Below are 18,484 nucleotides of genomic sequence, written 5' to 3' on the forward strand. Positions count from 1 at the left end.
AAGATGCTAGGTCAATTGTATTACTTGGGACCTTGTCAGTCACTTCTTGGATATCAGAAGTCTAGTGGCACACCTGACTCAGTTCTACAATATTCATGGCCCATAAAAGTTAAAAAATGTCTTTGTCTTCAAAGTGGGAGCATTTTGGAGACATTGTTTTTTTGTTCACTGTATTCAAACTGATGGTTGTAAGAGATAGTAAATATTTCACCCTTCAAACTTGGCACAATAATTTACATTTTAAAATATTCATTTGATCTTTACAACAACCTTTGTGAGGTAGGGGCTACTTTCATCCAAATTTTGTAGATTTGTAGAGAGAGGTTGAGTACCTTGTAGACTCATACAGATCCTAACTCTCTAGGACAGGGTTTGACCTCAGTTCTTCTAGACTTCACATCATTTGTTTATCCTTTATAGCATTGTGCTGTTCTCTGAGAATGCACAAACAAACCACCTGAAAGGCAGCAGAATATAGGACTAATTCAGAAAAAAACTCATCAGGTATTCAATTTTACTGCTGAAGTGACTCAGGCTCTGAGAATGTGAGAAAGGCCTAACCTAAAGGAAGAGAGTAAGTTAGTGTTGGTGGCAGGGTTATAACCAAGCTTTCCCAACTGAGAACCCACCAGCCTTTCCACAATGGTAGACTTCTTTAAGGAGTAAACAATTTAGAACTAGAGTACTGGAGTTACAACCCTAGTTCTGCCATTAGACCTTAGGCAAATATCTTAGCCTATCTGTGCCTCAGTTTCTTTCTTTGTAAAATTAAGGGATTAGACTAGAATCAAGGGTGGTGAACCTGTGGCCTCAAGGTCACATGTGTCCCTTTAAGTCCCTAAGTGTGGCCGTTTAACTGAATCCAAACTTCACAGAAGTTATCCCCTTAAAAAAGGATTTGTTCTGTGAATTTTGGATTCCAAGGGGCATTTCTCTGTCTTGATTACTGTTTTCCCAAGCTTCCTATTCCATGCCTTTTGTGCATTCCATTGTATTCATTCAAATAATTCAGTTCAATGAGTATTAATAAGGTGCCTGCTATGTGCCAGGCATTGTGTTATCCTCTGATGATATGCAAATAAATAAACCATTTCTTGTCATCAAAGAGCTTACATTCCACTGTGGGGGAACTGTGCATGAATAAGTCAATACAACATCTATTCCAAGGCAATATAAATCTTTCAAGTGGGGAGCTAACCACAAGAGAAACAGTAAAGGTTTGGATATAGGATTTGGTACCTAATTCCAATTTTGAATGATATATGGGATCTCAGAACAAATACCAAATAAATGGAACATTTGAGGCCTGGGGGACAGCTTGCACAAAGGTACCTAGATTGAAAAGAGCAGATCCTGGGTAGCAAAATATGATATCCGTGTGTCTGAAATGATGAATACATGACTGTACAAAAGTGAAATCCCACTGGAAAGATGAATTAGGCAGAAATGGTAAAGACCATGGGACACCAAACACACACATACACACACACAAACAAACTTACACACACACACACATACACACACACACACACAAACACACACACTTTGGAAGCAGTAGCCATTCAGTAAAGCAGAAGGTACTAGAGCATTATAATGACAAGGCTAAGCTGTTCTTTAGGGATAATCGGCAGTTGCATTGGAGGTGAATTCTCTTAAGGAAGATACTATTTAAAAAGATGGGGAAACAAAGGCATTATTTTAGATGGTAGAACAGGAAGATGTGAAAAAGGATAGAATTTAAAAAAAATATTGGGAATGATTGTTGGACAAGTTCCTGGAGGCAGTCAGATATCCTAGTGGATTCTGTGTTACCTGTGTTCTCAGGAAGACCAGACTTTACTCATTTAGTGTGTCACCCTGGGTGAATTGCTTAAATGTTGTCTGACTCAGTTTCCTCTTTTGGAAATTGGTTACAATAACAGCATCAACCTCCTTAGCTAATATTTCAGAATTATTCATAAGCTTTTTCATCATATATCAAAGTTGGTTATTGTCATTGTTTGGGAGAGGGCAGCTAGATGCTGCAGTGGATAGATCACCAGGCATACAGTCAGGAAGACTGAGTTGAAATTTGGTTTCATTCACTTACTAGGTTCGTGATATGGGGAAAATCACTGAATCCTTTTTGCCTCAGTTTCCTCATCTGTAAAATGAGTTGGAGAAGGAAATTTCAAACCACTTCACAATCTCTGCCAAGAAAACCCCATATCAGGTCATGTAGGTTTAGGATCAGACATGACTGAAAAGTGAGTGCACAACCACATCAGAATTGTTATTGGAGGAAAGAAGAGGAGATTCAATGGGGAAAAGAAATGAAGAAGTTAACATTGGTAAAGAGAAGACACATTTCTTCCCCTAAAGTAACGTAAAAGGAGAGAATGAGGCATAATGAAAATGGCATTCATGTATGGAGTAGGTGAAAGATAGAATTCAAGAAAGGAGACATGTTCCTCTGTTAAGACAGAAGATGAAGTAAATAACATAGGAAGACTTAGAAGAGAGAAAACTTTTGGTAATACTGTATTTTGGAAGGTGCCATTAGGAGTTAGTTATGATTAATAAGTTGATTGCTTTAGGCATGTGAGAACTCAAGTGAGAGACCTAACATAACAGTAATTTGTAGTAACCTCAGTCAACAGGGCAATGGGTCTTATTTGGTAATACATTAATAGTACCAGAAAATGTAGATGGTAAGCATAACCTAGAGTTCGAATAAGTGGTGAAAGTACAAAGTGTCATGGATACTAGCCGAACCAATAGAATATTGTTATAGCAGCCAACCACATGGTTGGGACTGTGAAAGTAAAGGAGACAGATCCTGGTAAGATTGGTGAACTTGCCAAACAGTGAGGGATTTAGCAATTGTTTTTCAGGGTAAGGAATACATTTGTTTTGAGAAGGGTTGAGGCAGAATGTGTGATGGAAAGCTAGGACATTGTTATTGTAAACAGGCATTTCAGAGTTCTGAATCATAAAGGTAGAACAATTATGAGTGATGGCCCAATCAAGGATATACACATTTCTCTGTGTGGCTAAGGTAGAATCCACATGGAGGTCATGGGAATTGAGGAGGTTGAAGTTCAGTAATAAAAAGTCTTTAAGGAGTTGAAAAATGTGGAAGGGGACTTTACGTATCATAACTTGTGCTGAGAAATATCATAATTGCAGCATTGGCATTATTTTGTGAAGTCTAACCTACATAAAAAGTTGTCATTTCAGAAGCTCACAGTTTCATATTTTAATAACATACATGATTCCATGATCCAGAGAAAATGTTGATTACTGCCACATCTTATGTATTTCTTTTCCCAGGCGAATTACCCAAATCCTTCAAGTCCTTCTTGGAAAATGGATCAGAGGTGAAGGAGTTCATCCTTGTGGGGCTAACAGATGTCTCAGAGTTTCAGGTGCCCCTTTTCATAGTTTTCACCATCATCTACCTCATTACCCTGGCGGGGAACCTAGGGATGATAGCCCTGATTTCTTGGGATCCCCGTCTCCACACACCCATGTACTTTTTCCTCAGTAATCTCTCTATAGTGGATTTTGGCTACTCCTCTGCTGTTACTCCAAAGGTGATGGCTGGGTTACTCCCAGGGGACAAGATTATTTCCTACAATGGATGTGCTACACAGTTATTCTTCCTTATTGGCTTAATCTTTGTTGAAAATTTCCTCCTCTCTGCAATGGCCTATGATCGCTGTGTAGCTATATGTAAGCCCCTCCATTATCCCACTCTCATGACTTCCAGGATATGTGCTCGTTTGACAATTGGGTCCTACATATGTGGGTTTCTTTGTTCCTGTATTCACACAGGAAACACTTTCAGTCTCCACTTCTGTAAGTCTAATGTGATCCATCACTTTGTCTGCGATATTCCACCAGTCATGGCTGCCTCTTGCTCTGACATACACATTAATGAAATGGTTGCCTTCTTTGTTATATCATTTACGGCCTTTTTTGCCCTTTTCATCATTTTGATATCCTATCTATTCATCTTTATCACCATCTTGAGGATGCATTCAACTGAGGGACGGCAGAAAGCCTTTTCCACCTGTGCTTCTCATCTCACAGCTGTATCCATCTTCTATGGATCTGGAATCTTCATGTACTTACAACCCAGCTCTAGTCATTCCATGGACAGAGATAAAATAGCATCAGTCTTCTACACTATGGTAATCCCCATGTTAAATCCTCTGGTGTATAGCCTGAGGAACAAAGAAGTCATAAGTGCATTTAAGAGAGCTCTGGATGGGACAAAATCATCCTTTAGGTCCTCGTTGCTCAGAAAAATTCCTCAATGATTGTCCTTGTCCACTTTGATCTTTTTGGTACACCTCAAATTTGTCCTTGAAGCTTACATACTTTGTCCACATATTGAGACGGCAGGACTCTTTGGAAAAGACCCTGATGTTGAAAAAGCTTGAGGGTGAGAGGAAAAAGGGGCAGCAGAGGATGAGATGAAGAGATAGATAGTTTCATGGAAACGGTGACCATGAGCTTGGACAGATTTTGGGAGATAGTGGGTGATAGAAGGGCCTGAAGTACTACAGTGAATGGGGTTATGAAGAGTTGGACAAGACTGAGTAATGAAACAACATCAAAACTCTGTGTGCGGTTTATCATTCCTCAAGGATCAAGGAATTTCCACTCTCCCTCTTGATCCAGCAGCTGAAACTGGTGCCCCCTTTGTGCCTTCCTTCATTTGATTCTGTGATTTATAGTTTTCATAAATTTGGGGATTCTGAAAACTTTTCTCACAATTCCATCCTTTTATTGAAGATTTTCCTTGAAGTTTAATAAAAAGTTTGTTCATTTTTAAACTTGTATTTTTAGAGTTTCATAGAGTTAGTAAATGCAGAGGTTTAATTAACTAGGTATGGTCACAATTCAATCTGAGAAGATTTAATTGACTCTGAATCATTTGTATTGATCTTATGTATGGTGAATTCATTTTGTCCTGTAATTACCTAAGTCTTGGTTCTCTGTCTCTGAATTTAATTCAGTTGACTTGTAATAGGTTAAGTTTAGAAATCTAGTTCGCCTCCTAATCACTGTTCTGTCCTTGTCTCAAAAACGTCTATTAACCTTGAGGGATGTGGCCTGCCATGCTGGAGTCTTGGCCTAATATGTACACACTACCAAGGTATCCTTTAAGGATGTCTGGTATTCTTTCTTAAAAAATCTATGTTCTTATTTTGTTCTTTCAGGTGGACTCAAGCACTGAACACTTTTTAGTCTCGGGAGTGAAGGAGGCGGTTGTTGCTAGACCCTCATTACTTCCTTACCAATTTCCAAGCAATTTTGTTAATTCCCATGCCTCAGGTATGGATCCAATCATGTTGCCCTTAATTCCTTGATGTAAATTATTTTGTTCTGTTCTTTGTCCTGTACTCCCCAACACCTATAGCAGGGGAACTGTCCTTTAGTTTGGGGTCTTTGGCTAGAAACTGAGGCAGCCATTGCCACTTTTCTAGGTAGGTAACATGCCCCTGTCAATAAAACCACATGTTGCTTGGAGCAACATGCCTTGGTTTACTTTTTAATCAAAGTTCATTAATGACAAATCATTGACAGGAACTACCATAGTGCCTGGCATAATGTATTTCATACATGCTTATTTTCTAATTCCCTGTTTTGTGTGTCAGATAAGCCTCTGTTGATTTATGCCATGAAGACTCATGCTTTTCGATAATAGAAATAAGAGTTTTAATTTAGCTGGATAGGCTTTTATCTAAAAAAAGGTGATCTTTTCTGCGTGATTTCTTCATAATGACCTTTAATATATTCACTATCACTTAGAATAAGAATCACAGATTTACCGAATGTGAAAACCAATTATGTATGTGGGTTTTATTGATATTGATATTATTGTGTTAAATTTACCTCCACTGACACACAGTCTAGGACATATTCAAAAGTCACGTTCAGTATCACATTCCTGACAAGATATCATCCCGTTTCTCTATGAACAATCTCAATAAAGGGAAAACCACTGACACTCAAGGCCTTCCATTCTACTTTTTCCATTGTTAACAGGAAGCTTTTTTATAATGTCATAACTAATTTTTCTCCTTCATGTCTTTCCTCCATTATTCGTAGTTCTGAACTGAAACTAAAAAAATGAGAATTTATTCTATAACTGATTGCTCCTGATATCCTCAAAGTCAATGATCATCTTCCTTCACTGATGCTTCTATTCTCCTTGCTAAAAATGCCCATTTTGTTTAAAGGATTCTCTTAGAAGTGGGCTACATTCCCTTCACTATTCTGCTTTCTTTTTTTGCATGACCCTGAATTTATCAAATTATTTATTATATTGTGAATCTGAGATAGAAAAAAAAGTTGTTCAGTCCTCTGTGGAGTTTGTTTTGCAATATCCTTCTTAGTCATGTGTCTACTTTTTCAGAGAGACTAAATGAAGGTGAGTCACCTGCCTCTTCTCCCCATGCTTATTAGAGATCAACATTTTACACCGAATTTCAGCCTTTCCTGTTCCCCAAAGATAACTATAGATTTTTATTCAAAAAGCATGAAATAATGAAGAGTGAAATGGAGAGAATGAAGAGAATGTTGTATATGATAACAGCCATATTGTTTTAAGAATGACTTTGAACAAATAAGTTACTTTGACTATTATCACTACCCAAATTAAATATAAAGGACGTATGAAGAAATGTGCTCTCTTCATCCAGAGAAAGAGGTGATAAATTAAAGTATTTCTAGAATAATTCTACATACATATGTACATATACATTTGTATATATGTATTATTTATGTCTAATAGTAGCCTTCTCTAGGGCAGGGTTTTGGAGAAGGGAAGAGAAAAAGAAATTTACATGATAATTTTGCTGCATATTTGAAAAGAAGAGCAATTTGTGCATAATAGATTTGCAGTTTCCTGTACAATTCCCTTTTTTTATTTTGCTACATTATGAAAAATCTTGTTTTATTCCAAAAATTAAAAATGAAATTTTAAAAATGTCATATGATCTTGATGTTGTATGTATTAATATCTCCAACTCACAACATAGTGGTTGACAAATTATAAATGCTTAATAAATGTTTATTGATTTGGTTGCTTGATTCTTCTGATGTTTTGTCCTTTTGTTTTTCTTATTTAATGAACTTTACCTTTAGGTCAATTCCAATGATTTTGGTTTAACAAAGAGCTATGGTTACATAGTGGAAATTCATGTAGATATGTATTAAAACTTGAAAATCTGTGAAAACTCATAAAACTTGTATATTTATTAGAAAGGAACAAAATGTATGCTAACAGTGACTCCCCTCTCTGAGCAGTCAGGACTATGGAGAAAAGAAGCAATTAGTGCTGCCTTTCACACTCTGCTGATTTGTTGACTTTCTGCCTAGGGCCTTTCTCATGTAGGAATAGGATTCATTCAATTTTCAGGCCCAATTGCACTGACTCCTAGGTCACCCCTTTCCTTTCCTTCTCAGGAAGTCCTAGACTGTTGCCTACCCCAAGGGTCTCCTCACTCCTTCCATCCATTCAGCCACTAAAGTGTTTTTCCTGAAAGGCAAATCTGATCATGTCACTCCTCCTCCCATGTTCAATAAAATCCAGTGGCTTCCAATTGCCTTAGAGAATAAATTGCTTAACTTGCAATTCAAATCCCTTCATAACCAACCCCTACCAATTCCAGTTTTTTTACATGTTACTCCCCACACATCTTCTTTGATCCAGTATCATTGGCCTTCTGGCTTTTTCACAAAGCAGACACTCCATCTTTTAGCTCCAAGCATCATATCTGGTTGTCCCCTATGCCTGGAAGTCTCTCCTTGTTCTATTGGAACTACTGATCTCCTTGGCTTCCTTTTAACTTCCCACTAAAATCTCATTTCCTAAAGGAACTCTTTCCCACCCCTGTTAATTTTCATGCCTTCCCACAGTTAATCACTTCCTATATACCTTGCATATATCTTGCTATGTTTAAACTTTTTTTTGCAAGTTTTCTCCTCCATTGAATTCTAAGCTCCTAGAGGGAAGAGATAGTTTTTATTTTTTCCTTTTATATCATCACCATCTTGAACAGTGCCTTGGATATAGTAGGATATTAACACATGTTTATTGATTGATAATGTTGATTGACCAAGACTGCAATTTATTTTTTAGAGAGTTTCCTGGAGATTTTAAATGATTTACCCAGAGCCATACAGCATGTGTAAATAGTAAGGAATGGACCTAGGGCTTCCTGGCTTCAAGGTGACTCTCCTGTTCATTATGCCATGGCTGCATCTCTTTCCCCAATTAATGGGTGCCCACTTGATTTTAAGTTCTTTAATACCAGAGAAGTGTTGCTAAAATATGATTATACCTATGGACCATTCTCTTCTGTCTTTTGAAGTCTTTTATGGATAATTTGGTAAATCTAGGTATAATTCCAAATTGTGTTTCATTTTGGTTGAATTAATTCAAAATTCTACTAATAGTGCACCAATGTGTCTCTCCTCCCATATCCACTTTCAACAGTCATCCTTTTCATTTTTCCTGTCTTTTACAATCTTATGAGTATGTAATAAATTATTTTATTTAAAATTATAGGATGTTCTTTCATATGATGTTTATAGTTTGCATTTTTTCTTTTGAAAGTTGGGTAGCTATATAATTTTATTATTCAATTAGAAAATATTTATTCTTATATATTTCTATAAATAAACTGTTTATGAGATTATTCTACAATCAGGAATATTTGTTGAAAATATTTTTTGTATTAACTGATGTTTTTATAATTATAATGTCATCGATTTTCTTTATGCACAATATTTTCCAATAACATTGTCCATTCAATCTTTGATTATCAATTCTACATTTTCTTTTACTGAAGAAATCTGCTTCACTCAAAAAATGTACCTCTTTCCATTCTTTTTAGAAGTTGGGGATGATGGGTGTTCAAGCTTATGTATATAATTTCTGACTTGGTTTATATGTTCATTGTTTTGAAGTGTTTTTTCCCACCTTCTTAATTGTTTGTTACAAGGAATAGCTCAATGGATGAGGGGATAAGTTGAAATATATCTGGAAATGAATGTAATATAAAAATAACAAAAAAATAGATAATAATAAATAATATATTTTAAAAAAATATATCCCATTAATGTCATAGTTCAGAGCCACATAGCTACTATTTGCTTCTGAATGTATTTCTTGCTCAGTAAACAGCCTAGCCCCTATGAATCTACTTTCCATCACCCTTTTATGGAAGTCCCTTCCTCAGTCCACCACTGATTGGTGACTTCCTGCTTTTACCTTTCCTGGTGTACAAATTTGGTCCTCTTTCAGTTCTTGGGAGATATAATGTTTTTCCTGGTATATTACCAGCCAAATCCCATCAGCAGTGGCCATACACCTCTGCTCTCTCTCTCTGTGCCCTGCCCTGAGCTGGAAAAGGAGTCACTGTGATTTTTTCTTGGATTTCTTGATCACAACCCTTATCTTGTGGGGATTTGCTTTGGTTTGTTTTTTTTTCAAATATTTGTGAAGCAGTTTGTCTTAGCTAGCTGGGCTATACTTCATCCTACTACTCCACTGTCTTGATTTTGACCCTCCAGAATTGTAAGTAATATGGATATACTAAATGTCTTTCCAATAAGAACAGGGCTGAATCAAGGCTTGACTATTACTTTCCATAGTGGATGAAATGCTAACTACAGCCATGTGACAAGTAGTGAGAAATGGAAGGAACAATCATAGGCAAAAATGAAACAATTAACACTTTTGCAGATAATTTGGTGGTCTATTATAGGAACCATAACCAGTCAACTAAAATTAATGAAACAAAAACATCAGCAAAGTAGTAGAATTAAAAAAAAAACATACATTGTTGGACTTTTTGCACAAATCCAATGAAATCAAGATTGAAGGGATAGATCAAGTCAATTAGAAAAACTACATAATCTATAAAACATTTGGGAGTATACCTATGAAGACACACTCACAACATATAAATACAACTACAGAATACCATTTACTTTACAGACAGGAATATATGCAGAGGTATTAATTGATTAATTTTGGGCCATGCCCAAGTTATACTACTTAATTTACTTATTCACTGCCATACCAAAGAAATTTTTAAGTTTAGGGCTTGAAACTACAGAGCTTGAAAAAAAATATTGACAACAATTTTTGAGGAATTAAGGGTCAATAATTTCAAGATGAATAATGAAAAAATATGAAAAGGAAGGTAGGCTAGGCATACCAGATCTCAAAGAATACTGTAAAGGTATAGTCATAATTTGCTACTGGTTAACAAAACTGAAGCAGTGGAACAGATTAGGTTAACAATAAACAAAAGCAAAATAATTTAGAAGCATAAAATTCTTTTCAATTCTTCCATTTGCTCTTTGTTTCACATCGGTACAATTCTTCATTAAATGATTTATGGGTCACTCTCCTTATATTACCTATGTCAGAGAGTTGCCAGAATGTTCAATAAAAAATTCAGTCATTCTTCTTCCTATCCTTTGCATCAGGGCTTTGGGCGTCCACTTCACAGAGGGTTAGTGTATAGAGCTCTCAGTGTAACAACGCCCTCTCCTGATGCAGTTTGGAAACTCATTAGTAATTATCCTCTTAGACATTTGTATTGGGGGGACTGGGAGGTTCAATTCTTTATAAGTGGTCATATTTCCAGTCATAGACGGGACCTAGTGTATGCTGGAAAATAGTAAAAAGTTAACAAATGTTTATTTATTGAGTGACTGCCTTGCATACAAACCAGCCTCTTCTCCATTATGCTATGGGGTCTTAATTTTTTTACATTGAAAATAAAAGTCATAATTCAGGTGAACAGGGGTGGAGCCAAGATGGCTGCTGGTAAGCAGGGACTAGAGTGAGCTCCATATGGAGTCCCTCCAGAAACCTATAAAAAATGGCTCTGAACCAATTCTAGAATGGCAGAACCCACAGAACAGCAGAGGGAAGCAGGGCTCCAGCCCAGGACAGCCTGGATGGTCTCTGGGTGAGGTCTATTCCACACGGAGCTGGGAGCTGGGAACGGAGTGGAGCAGAGCCCAGCCTGAGCGGCGTGGACCATCCAGACCAGAAGCCGGGCGGAGCGGGCCCTAGCACCCTGATTTAGTGAGCTGCGGCAGTTACTAGACCCCTCAACCCACAAACACCAAAGACTGCAGAGAAGGTTAGTGGGAAAAGCTGCGGGAGTGGAAGGAGTTTGCAGTTTGGCTTCCAGCCCCGGGGGCAGCGGAGGTGGGGCAGCTACAGCTGTTGTTACTTCTGGCTCCAGGCCCACCTGGTGGGAGGAATTAAGTGGCAGATCAGAGCAGGAGTGCAACAGCCTGCTTAAGATCTAAGCCCAGTCTGGACTGGGGGTTCTTGGGGAAGGAGTAGTGCGGGTCTGACAGAGCTGGCACCTCCCCCCCCCAAATGTGGAACATAGAACTCTGTAATCTACAAGCAGTCATACCCCACTGAAAAACTCAAGGGTCAAGTTAGTTGGCTGGTAACATGGCCAGGCAGCAAAAACGCACCCAGATTCAGTCTCATTTTGCATTCTTTCTTTGCTGACAAAGAAGACCAAAACATACAGACAGAAGAAATTACTAAAGTCAAAGAGCCTACAACAGAAACCTCCAAGAAAAACAGGAACTGGTCCCAGGCCATGGAAGAGCTCAAAAAGGATTTGGAAAAGCAAGTTAGAGAAGTAGAGGAAAAATTGGGAAGAGAAATGAGAAGGATGCGAGAAAACCATGAAAAACAAGTCAATGACTTGCTAAAGGAGACCCAAAAAAATACTGAAAAATACACTGAAGAAAACAACACCTTAAAAAACAGACTAACTCAAATGGCAAAAGAGCTCCAAAAAGCCAATGAGGAGAAGAATGCCTTGAAAGGCAGAATTAGCCAAATGGAAAAGGAGATCCAAAAGACCACTAAAGAAAATACTACTTCAAAAATTAGATTGGAGCAAGTGGAAGCTAGTGACTTTATGAGAAATCAGGATATTATAAAACAGAACCAAAGGAATGAAAAAATGGAAGACAATGTGAAATATCTCCTTGGAAAAACCACTGACCTGGAAAATAGATCCAGGAGAGATAATTTAAAAATTATTGGACTACCTGAAAGCCATGATCAAAAAAAGAGCCTAGATACCATCTTTCAAGAAATTATCAAGGAGAACTGCCCTGATATTCTAGAACCACAGGGCAAAATAGAAATTGAAAGAATCCATCGATCACCTCCTCAAATAGATCCCAAAAAGAAATCTCCTAGGAATATTGTCACCAAATTCCAGAGCTCCCAGATCAAGGAGAAAATACTGCAAGCAGCCAGAAAGAAACAATTTGAGTATTGTGGAAACCCAATCAGAATAACCCAAGATCTGGCAGCTTCTACATTAAGAGATCTAAAGGCTTGGAATGCGATATTCCGGAGGTCAATGGAGCTAGGATTAAAACCTAGAATCACCTACCCAGCAAAACTGAGTATCATGTTCCAAGGCAAAATATGGATTTTCAATAAAATAGAGGACTTTCAAGCTTTCTCAGTGAAAAGACCAGAACTGAATAGAAAATTTGACTTTCAAACACAAGAATCAAGAGAAGCATGAAAAGGTAATCAAGAAACGGAAATTGCAAGGGACTTACTAAAGTTGAACTGTTTTGTTTACATTCCTACATGGAAAGATGACATGTATGATTCATGAGACCTCAGTATTAGGGTAGTTGAAGGGAATATGCATATATATGTTTATGTATATATATATGAGTGAATGTGTATGTATTTATGTATCTATGTGTATATGTATGCATGTGTATGTATATATATATATATGTGTGTGTGTGTGTTTTTATATATGTATACAAACATATATATATATGTAAAAGAGAGAGAGCAGACACAGGGTGAGTTGAAGATGAAGGGAAGATATCTAAAAGAAATAAAATGAAATTAAGGGATGAGAGAGTAACATACTGAGAGAGGGAGATAGGGAGAGATAGAATGGGGTGGATTATCTCGCATAAAGGTGGCAAGAGGAAGCAGTTCTATGGGAGGAGGGGAGAGGGCAGGTGAGGGGGGAATGAGTGAACCTTGCTCTCATCAGATTTGGCCTGAGGGGGAATACCATACATACTCAGTTGGGTATCTTACCCCACAGGAAAGAAGAGGGAGGAAGATAAAAAAAAAATAAAAGGCGGGGGGATGATGGAGGGGAGGGCAGATGGGGGTGGAGGTAATCAAAACAAACACTTTGGAAAGGGGACAGGGTCAAGGAAGAAAATTCAATAAAGCGGGATGGGTTGGGAAGGAGCAAAATGTAGTTAGCCTTTCACAACATGAGTATTGTGGAAGGGTTATACATAATGATACATGTGTGGCCTAGGTTGAATTGCTCGGCTTCTTAGGGCGGGTGGGTGGGAAGGGAAGAAGGAAGAGAATTTGGAACTTAAAGTTTTAAAATCAGATGTTCAAAAACAAAAAAAAAGTTTTTGTATGCAACTAAAAAATAAGATACACAGGCAATGGGGCGTAGAAATTTATCTTGCCCTACAAGAAAGGAAGGGAAAAGGGGATGAGAGGTGAGGGGGGTGATAGAGGGGAGGGCTGACTGGGGAACAGGGCAATCAGAATATAAGCCATCTTGGAGTGGGGGGGAGGGTAGAAATGGGGAGAAAATTTGTAATTCAAACTGTTGTGAAAATCAATGCTGAAAACCAAATATGTTAAATAAATAAATTTAAATAAAAAAAAAGCTGTGAGGGGAAGATAACTTCCAATGGGCCATATTTTTCCTTAGAGAGAAAATCCTATCTATATATCCCTCATTCTGGGATTCAGCCTCCAATTCAGATTATTTTTCTTATACATACAGAAATATAATCAAGTTTTTTTTTCCAAAGGCAACATTTGGTAGTATTAAGTGTCATAGATCTTGAGTTAGAAGAGACCTGAATTTGTATTGTCTTAGATGCTTTCATGTTGTATAGCCTGATTCAAGATCCAATCTCACTTTCCTTATGATTAAGGGGCCTAAATAGTATCCCTTCTCTTGTTAGATTGCTAAGTGGAATGAATAATATATGTGTGCTGCTTTCTTCTTGTTGTTCCATTGTGTGTGGCTCTTTGTGACCCCCTTTTGTCTTGGGTTTATTCATTTTTTTTTGGCAAAGACACTGCAGAAGTTTCCCATTTCCTTTTCCAGGTCATTTCACAGATGTGGATCTGTGGCAAACATGGTTCAGAGACTTGCCCAGGGCTATATAGCTAGTAAGTGACTGAGGCTCTATTAGAACTCATGAAGATGAGTCCTACGGCCTAGATGCACATGCACACACACACACAGACACACACACATACGCCCCCTAAGTTCAAGATAGCAATTGTAGTGATTTTCCTAGAAAGAGAAGATCAGCTACATAATTTTTGAATAGTTCATTACTTTGAGAAAAAAAGCCTAAGTTATTCAGAAGATATAGCTTTGATGTTAATGACATTTATTGTTCCGCAGCCCCTAAGGCAGAGCTGAGCTGGAAAACACTTAAGAACCAACTATCCAGAAAAAAAGTAAATGTATACATGACACATTTTGAAATTTAACCTATTATATTCTCTGTCATTTTCTGAAATCTAGATAAAAATTAAAACTATAAATTAAGTCCTGATTTGGAGAATTTATTGTTTATAGTCTGGGTGCACAAACTTAAAATGTAATAACTTCTTTGGCTCCATGACACCACTGCAGTATGGCTGCCTTTAGGAAGGAATATAAAAAACAGGATTGTCCTATTGGCCTGGGAAGATCTTTGATCCTGTAGGAGAGGCATACTTCATTGGAATGTCAATGTTATATCTTGAGGCCAACACAAGTATTCACAAGCTTCAAGATTAATTCCATTCTATCTAATAGGTTCTTTATCTGTTCCATGTCTGAATAGGGGATTCTATAAGGTTTTATTTATATTAACATTTTTTGATTTTTTCTGTGGCATGAAACAAAGGGTGGCCAGGACTTAATAATTTGAATCGTTTTATAAGAGCTGAAAGCCCTGTTGACCACACTGGTAGAAACTTCGGAACAAGTTATGGTGTCATCAAGTAAGGGTAAGCTAGGGTAAGAAGCTAATGAGAGAGAGAGAGAGAGAGAGCAGAAAATCATTTTTGTATCTCTTTATTAAGGATGTGAGCCCAGATGACTCATTGGGGAGAGAGGGACTTTGAAAGGAGTTACAGTTGGACTTCAAGTTGAAACCTTTCATAGGTTTCAGAGAGGAAGTAATTGAGGCCCAACTCTGTAGTAGGTCGTTGGTGGTTCTTTCCATCCTTTGACACTACACAGTATCTATTTGTGAATTGAATTCGGGGAAATAAGGGGAGCTCAAACCAATTGGCTCTAAGTCACTATAAAGTAGCTGTGGTTCCTTTACAAAAGTACTTGAGTATTAGTGGGCCACCAGTATAACATCAATCAATGGTATACTTGGAAGCAAAAATAGTAATGTCATATTCAACCACATTGAGAAACCATTTTTTCCCAGATGAGGGAGGGGATGATACTCCTGTCATCAGCCCTTTGCAGAGTTTTTGTTGTTATTCAGTTGTTCAGTTTCCTCCAATTCTACACAACCCTATGGTAATTATTTGTGAGAGTTTTTTGTTTGTTTGTCAAAGTGTGGAAGTAATTCACCATTTCCTTCTTTGGTGTGTTCTAATTTTACAGAAGAGAAGCTAAGACAAATAGGGACTAAGTGAATTGTCCAGGGTTACATGACTAGTTAATATCTAATGCTGGCTTGGAACTCAGATCTTCCAAACTCCACACCCAGTGCTTTATCCACTGCAACACCTGGTTTCCTCCTTTCAAAGTTCTCCTGAGTGTTTTCTTCAGTCCTGCTTGTCACAATTTAGGAAGAACATTGACAGCTGCATCATGCAAAGGTTAGATTTACTGGAGATGATTCCATATATGGAATAATAAGGAATGAGTACATTTATCTTGGTGAACAAAAATGTTAGTGTGTCTGGGTGAAGTATATGAAGATGTTCTCATGGAAGAGATATTAGGCCCATTCTGTTGGCCCCTAGAAGGAAGAACTGGGGGAATGGCTGGGATGTTCATGGGCACATTTTGGCTTAGAGCAGTGAATAGGTTTCCTAACAAATGTATCACTTTACAACTGGCACCCTATCTTGAATAATGCTTTGCTGTAGGTCTCCAGGTGGGTTATCCATTTATTGGATATTTTACTGAGAATATCCCTTTTCAGAAATGGATTAGATTTCACTGCCTCTGAGAGCACTCTGACTCAGATTCCATGATTCCCTCCATCTTTCCTTCTCAAGAATTTCTGCTGCAGGGGCACTTATGTCAACAGTGGGTAGAGCACCATCCCTGGACTCAGGATGTGATGACCTGAGTAAAAATCCAAACACCTCATGCCCTTAGTAGCTGTATGAACTTGGACAAGTCACTTAGCCTGATTTCTTCCAACCTCTCCCCCCCAAAAACAAACAAAACCAAAAAGCTTTCCATTTGGACCTTTGATGTTGGCCTGGTGTTCAATAATATCACTGCTTCCAGACACCTGTTACCCTATTGGGACATATCAAACTTGTACCTTTTGCTTTGTCTGTCTAAGTGCTCATATGCCATCATGAGCATAGATTGCAATGCATGAAATAAAAGAGTACTCTAATGTTAACTAGCTTTCTCAAGATATGAGTCACAGGAATATGTGGTAAGCCTGACACCTTTATCCATGTAATTGATGGTTTCCATCAATTCAATTTTATTTGTGTGCATTTGGTGCCTACTGAAAAAGGGCAGAAGAGGGGGGCAGAGTCAAGATGGTGGCTGGAAAGCAGGGGCTTGCCTACAGCTCCCCCCCAGGACCCTCCAAACACCTATAAAAATTGCTCTGACCAAATTCTAGAACTGCAGAACCCATGAAATGTCAGAGGGAAGAAGGGCTCCAGTCAAGGACAGCCTGTATGGTTGCAGGGTAAGGTCTATCTCACCATACTGGGAGCAGAGCCCAGTGTGGGCCATACCATGAACAACCAGAGTGGGAGCTGGGCAGAACAGGCCATAGCACCCTGAATCAGTGTTTCAACAATACAGCTAGCAGCTGTTGTGGGGGTGAAAGCCCAACAACAAGAACACTAAAAGCACGCTGCAAAAGCATAGGTTTTTTTGATCTGCTTAACTAAGGAAAGCTATGTTAAGGGGTTTGACAAGCTTACTCTAATTCAGCATACAAATATCATTCACTTAGTTCAGGGGAAAAAGCCAGCACCCTGAACTTCAGAATAAATACAAACAAATTACAAACAGACAGACCCAATACAATTCATAGTTACCAACATCTAGGTTCAGCCCGGGAGCTCATAACGTGGGCTGACCCAGAGTCACTGGCACCACTACTGCTGTGGGAAAGAGCTCCAAAGAAGAGAAGGCCAACCCCTAGTTTTATATCTTTTTCAGCATCAGGGGTGAGTCACACATGCGACTCACCCATGTGACCTAAAATCGTCATAAAGAGGCGACTTAAACCCACGTGGTCTAAGAGCCTCTGATGTCCCAAACCTATCACTCAAACTCATTTGTAAACTAGGCCCTCCCCTGAGTTAGCCCCACCTTGGGCCCCACCTTAGCTACCAATCCACACCCACATAGGTTTTACACCTAATAGGGTTTTGGGCCTGGGGCTTAGCACCTAGTAAGGCTCAATGAAATACACTGAATTACTCAAAGGAAACAAACCAAACTCTTCAAGGGCACTTGTTGAACTAAGTGCTAAGAGCCCATTTTGCTTACCAACACAATCAGTGATCTGTGGGAGTAACCAGACTTCTCAACCCACAAACACCAAAGACACCAGAGAATTTTAGTGAGAAAACTTCAGGGACATAGTGAATAGAGGTAATGGAGTTCTGAGGCTGCTGACAGAGCTCCAGCAGCAGTTGCTCCTGGCCCCAGGTCCACCTGGTGGGAGGAATTAATTGGGGGATCAGAGCAGGAGTGCAGAGACTGCTTAGATCTGAGTTGCAGTCCGGGTTAGGAGTTCTTGGGGGAGGAGTAGCACTGGTGTGACAGAGCTTGTTGTGTAGAAATAGCTCTGAAAACAACAGCACAGTCCCTCAAGTTTGAGACAAAGTACTCTCTATTCTACAAGCAGTCATACACCAATGAAAAGCTCAAGGGTCAGGTAGTTGACTGGGAACATGAACAGGCAGTGAAAACAAACACAGACTCCAACTCAGACCCAAACTCAAACTCTAGATTCCGTTTCTGGTGACAAAGAAGACCAAAACATACAGCCAAAAGGAGTCAACAAAGTCAAAGAAACTAGATCAAAAGCCTTCAAGAAAAATATGAATTGGTCTCAGTCCATGGAAGAGCTCAAAAAGGATTTGGAAAAGCAAGTAAGAGAAGTAGAGGAAGAATTGGGACAAAAAATGGGAATGACACAAGAAAACAATGAAAAACAAGTCAATGACTTA

The 18,484-nt window shown here is 38.5% G+C and overlaps 1 protein-coding gene and 1 pseudogene across 1 annotated transcript; both read left to right on the plus strand.

The window, feature by feature from the left end:
- Positions 1 to 2,784: 2,784 nt before the first annotated feature.
- On the plus strand, positions 2,785 to 4,304 carry LOC118855133 (olfactory receptor 5B12-like). The gene is made up of 2 exons (XM_036765238.1): positions 2,785 to 2,821; positions 3,313 to 4,304. Exons 1-2 carry the CDS (start codon positions 2,785 to 2,787, stop codon positions 4,302 to 4,304), a joined length of 1,029 nt encoding a protein of 342 aa, XP_036621133.1.
- Positions 4,305 to 4,495: 191 nt separating this feature from the next.
- Positions 4,496 to 18,484, plus strand: part of LOC118855134 — a 35,916-nt pseudogene continuing 21,927 nt past the window's right edge.

Source organism: Trichosurus vulpecula, chromosome 6, assembly GCF_011100635.1.
Source record: "Trichosurus vulpecula isolate mTriVul1 chromosome 6, mTriVul1.pri, whole genome shotgun sequence".
NCBI lineage: Eukaryota > Metazoa > Chordata > Mammalia > Diprotodontia > Phalangeridae > Trichosurus > Trichosurus vulpecula.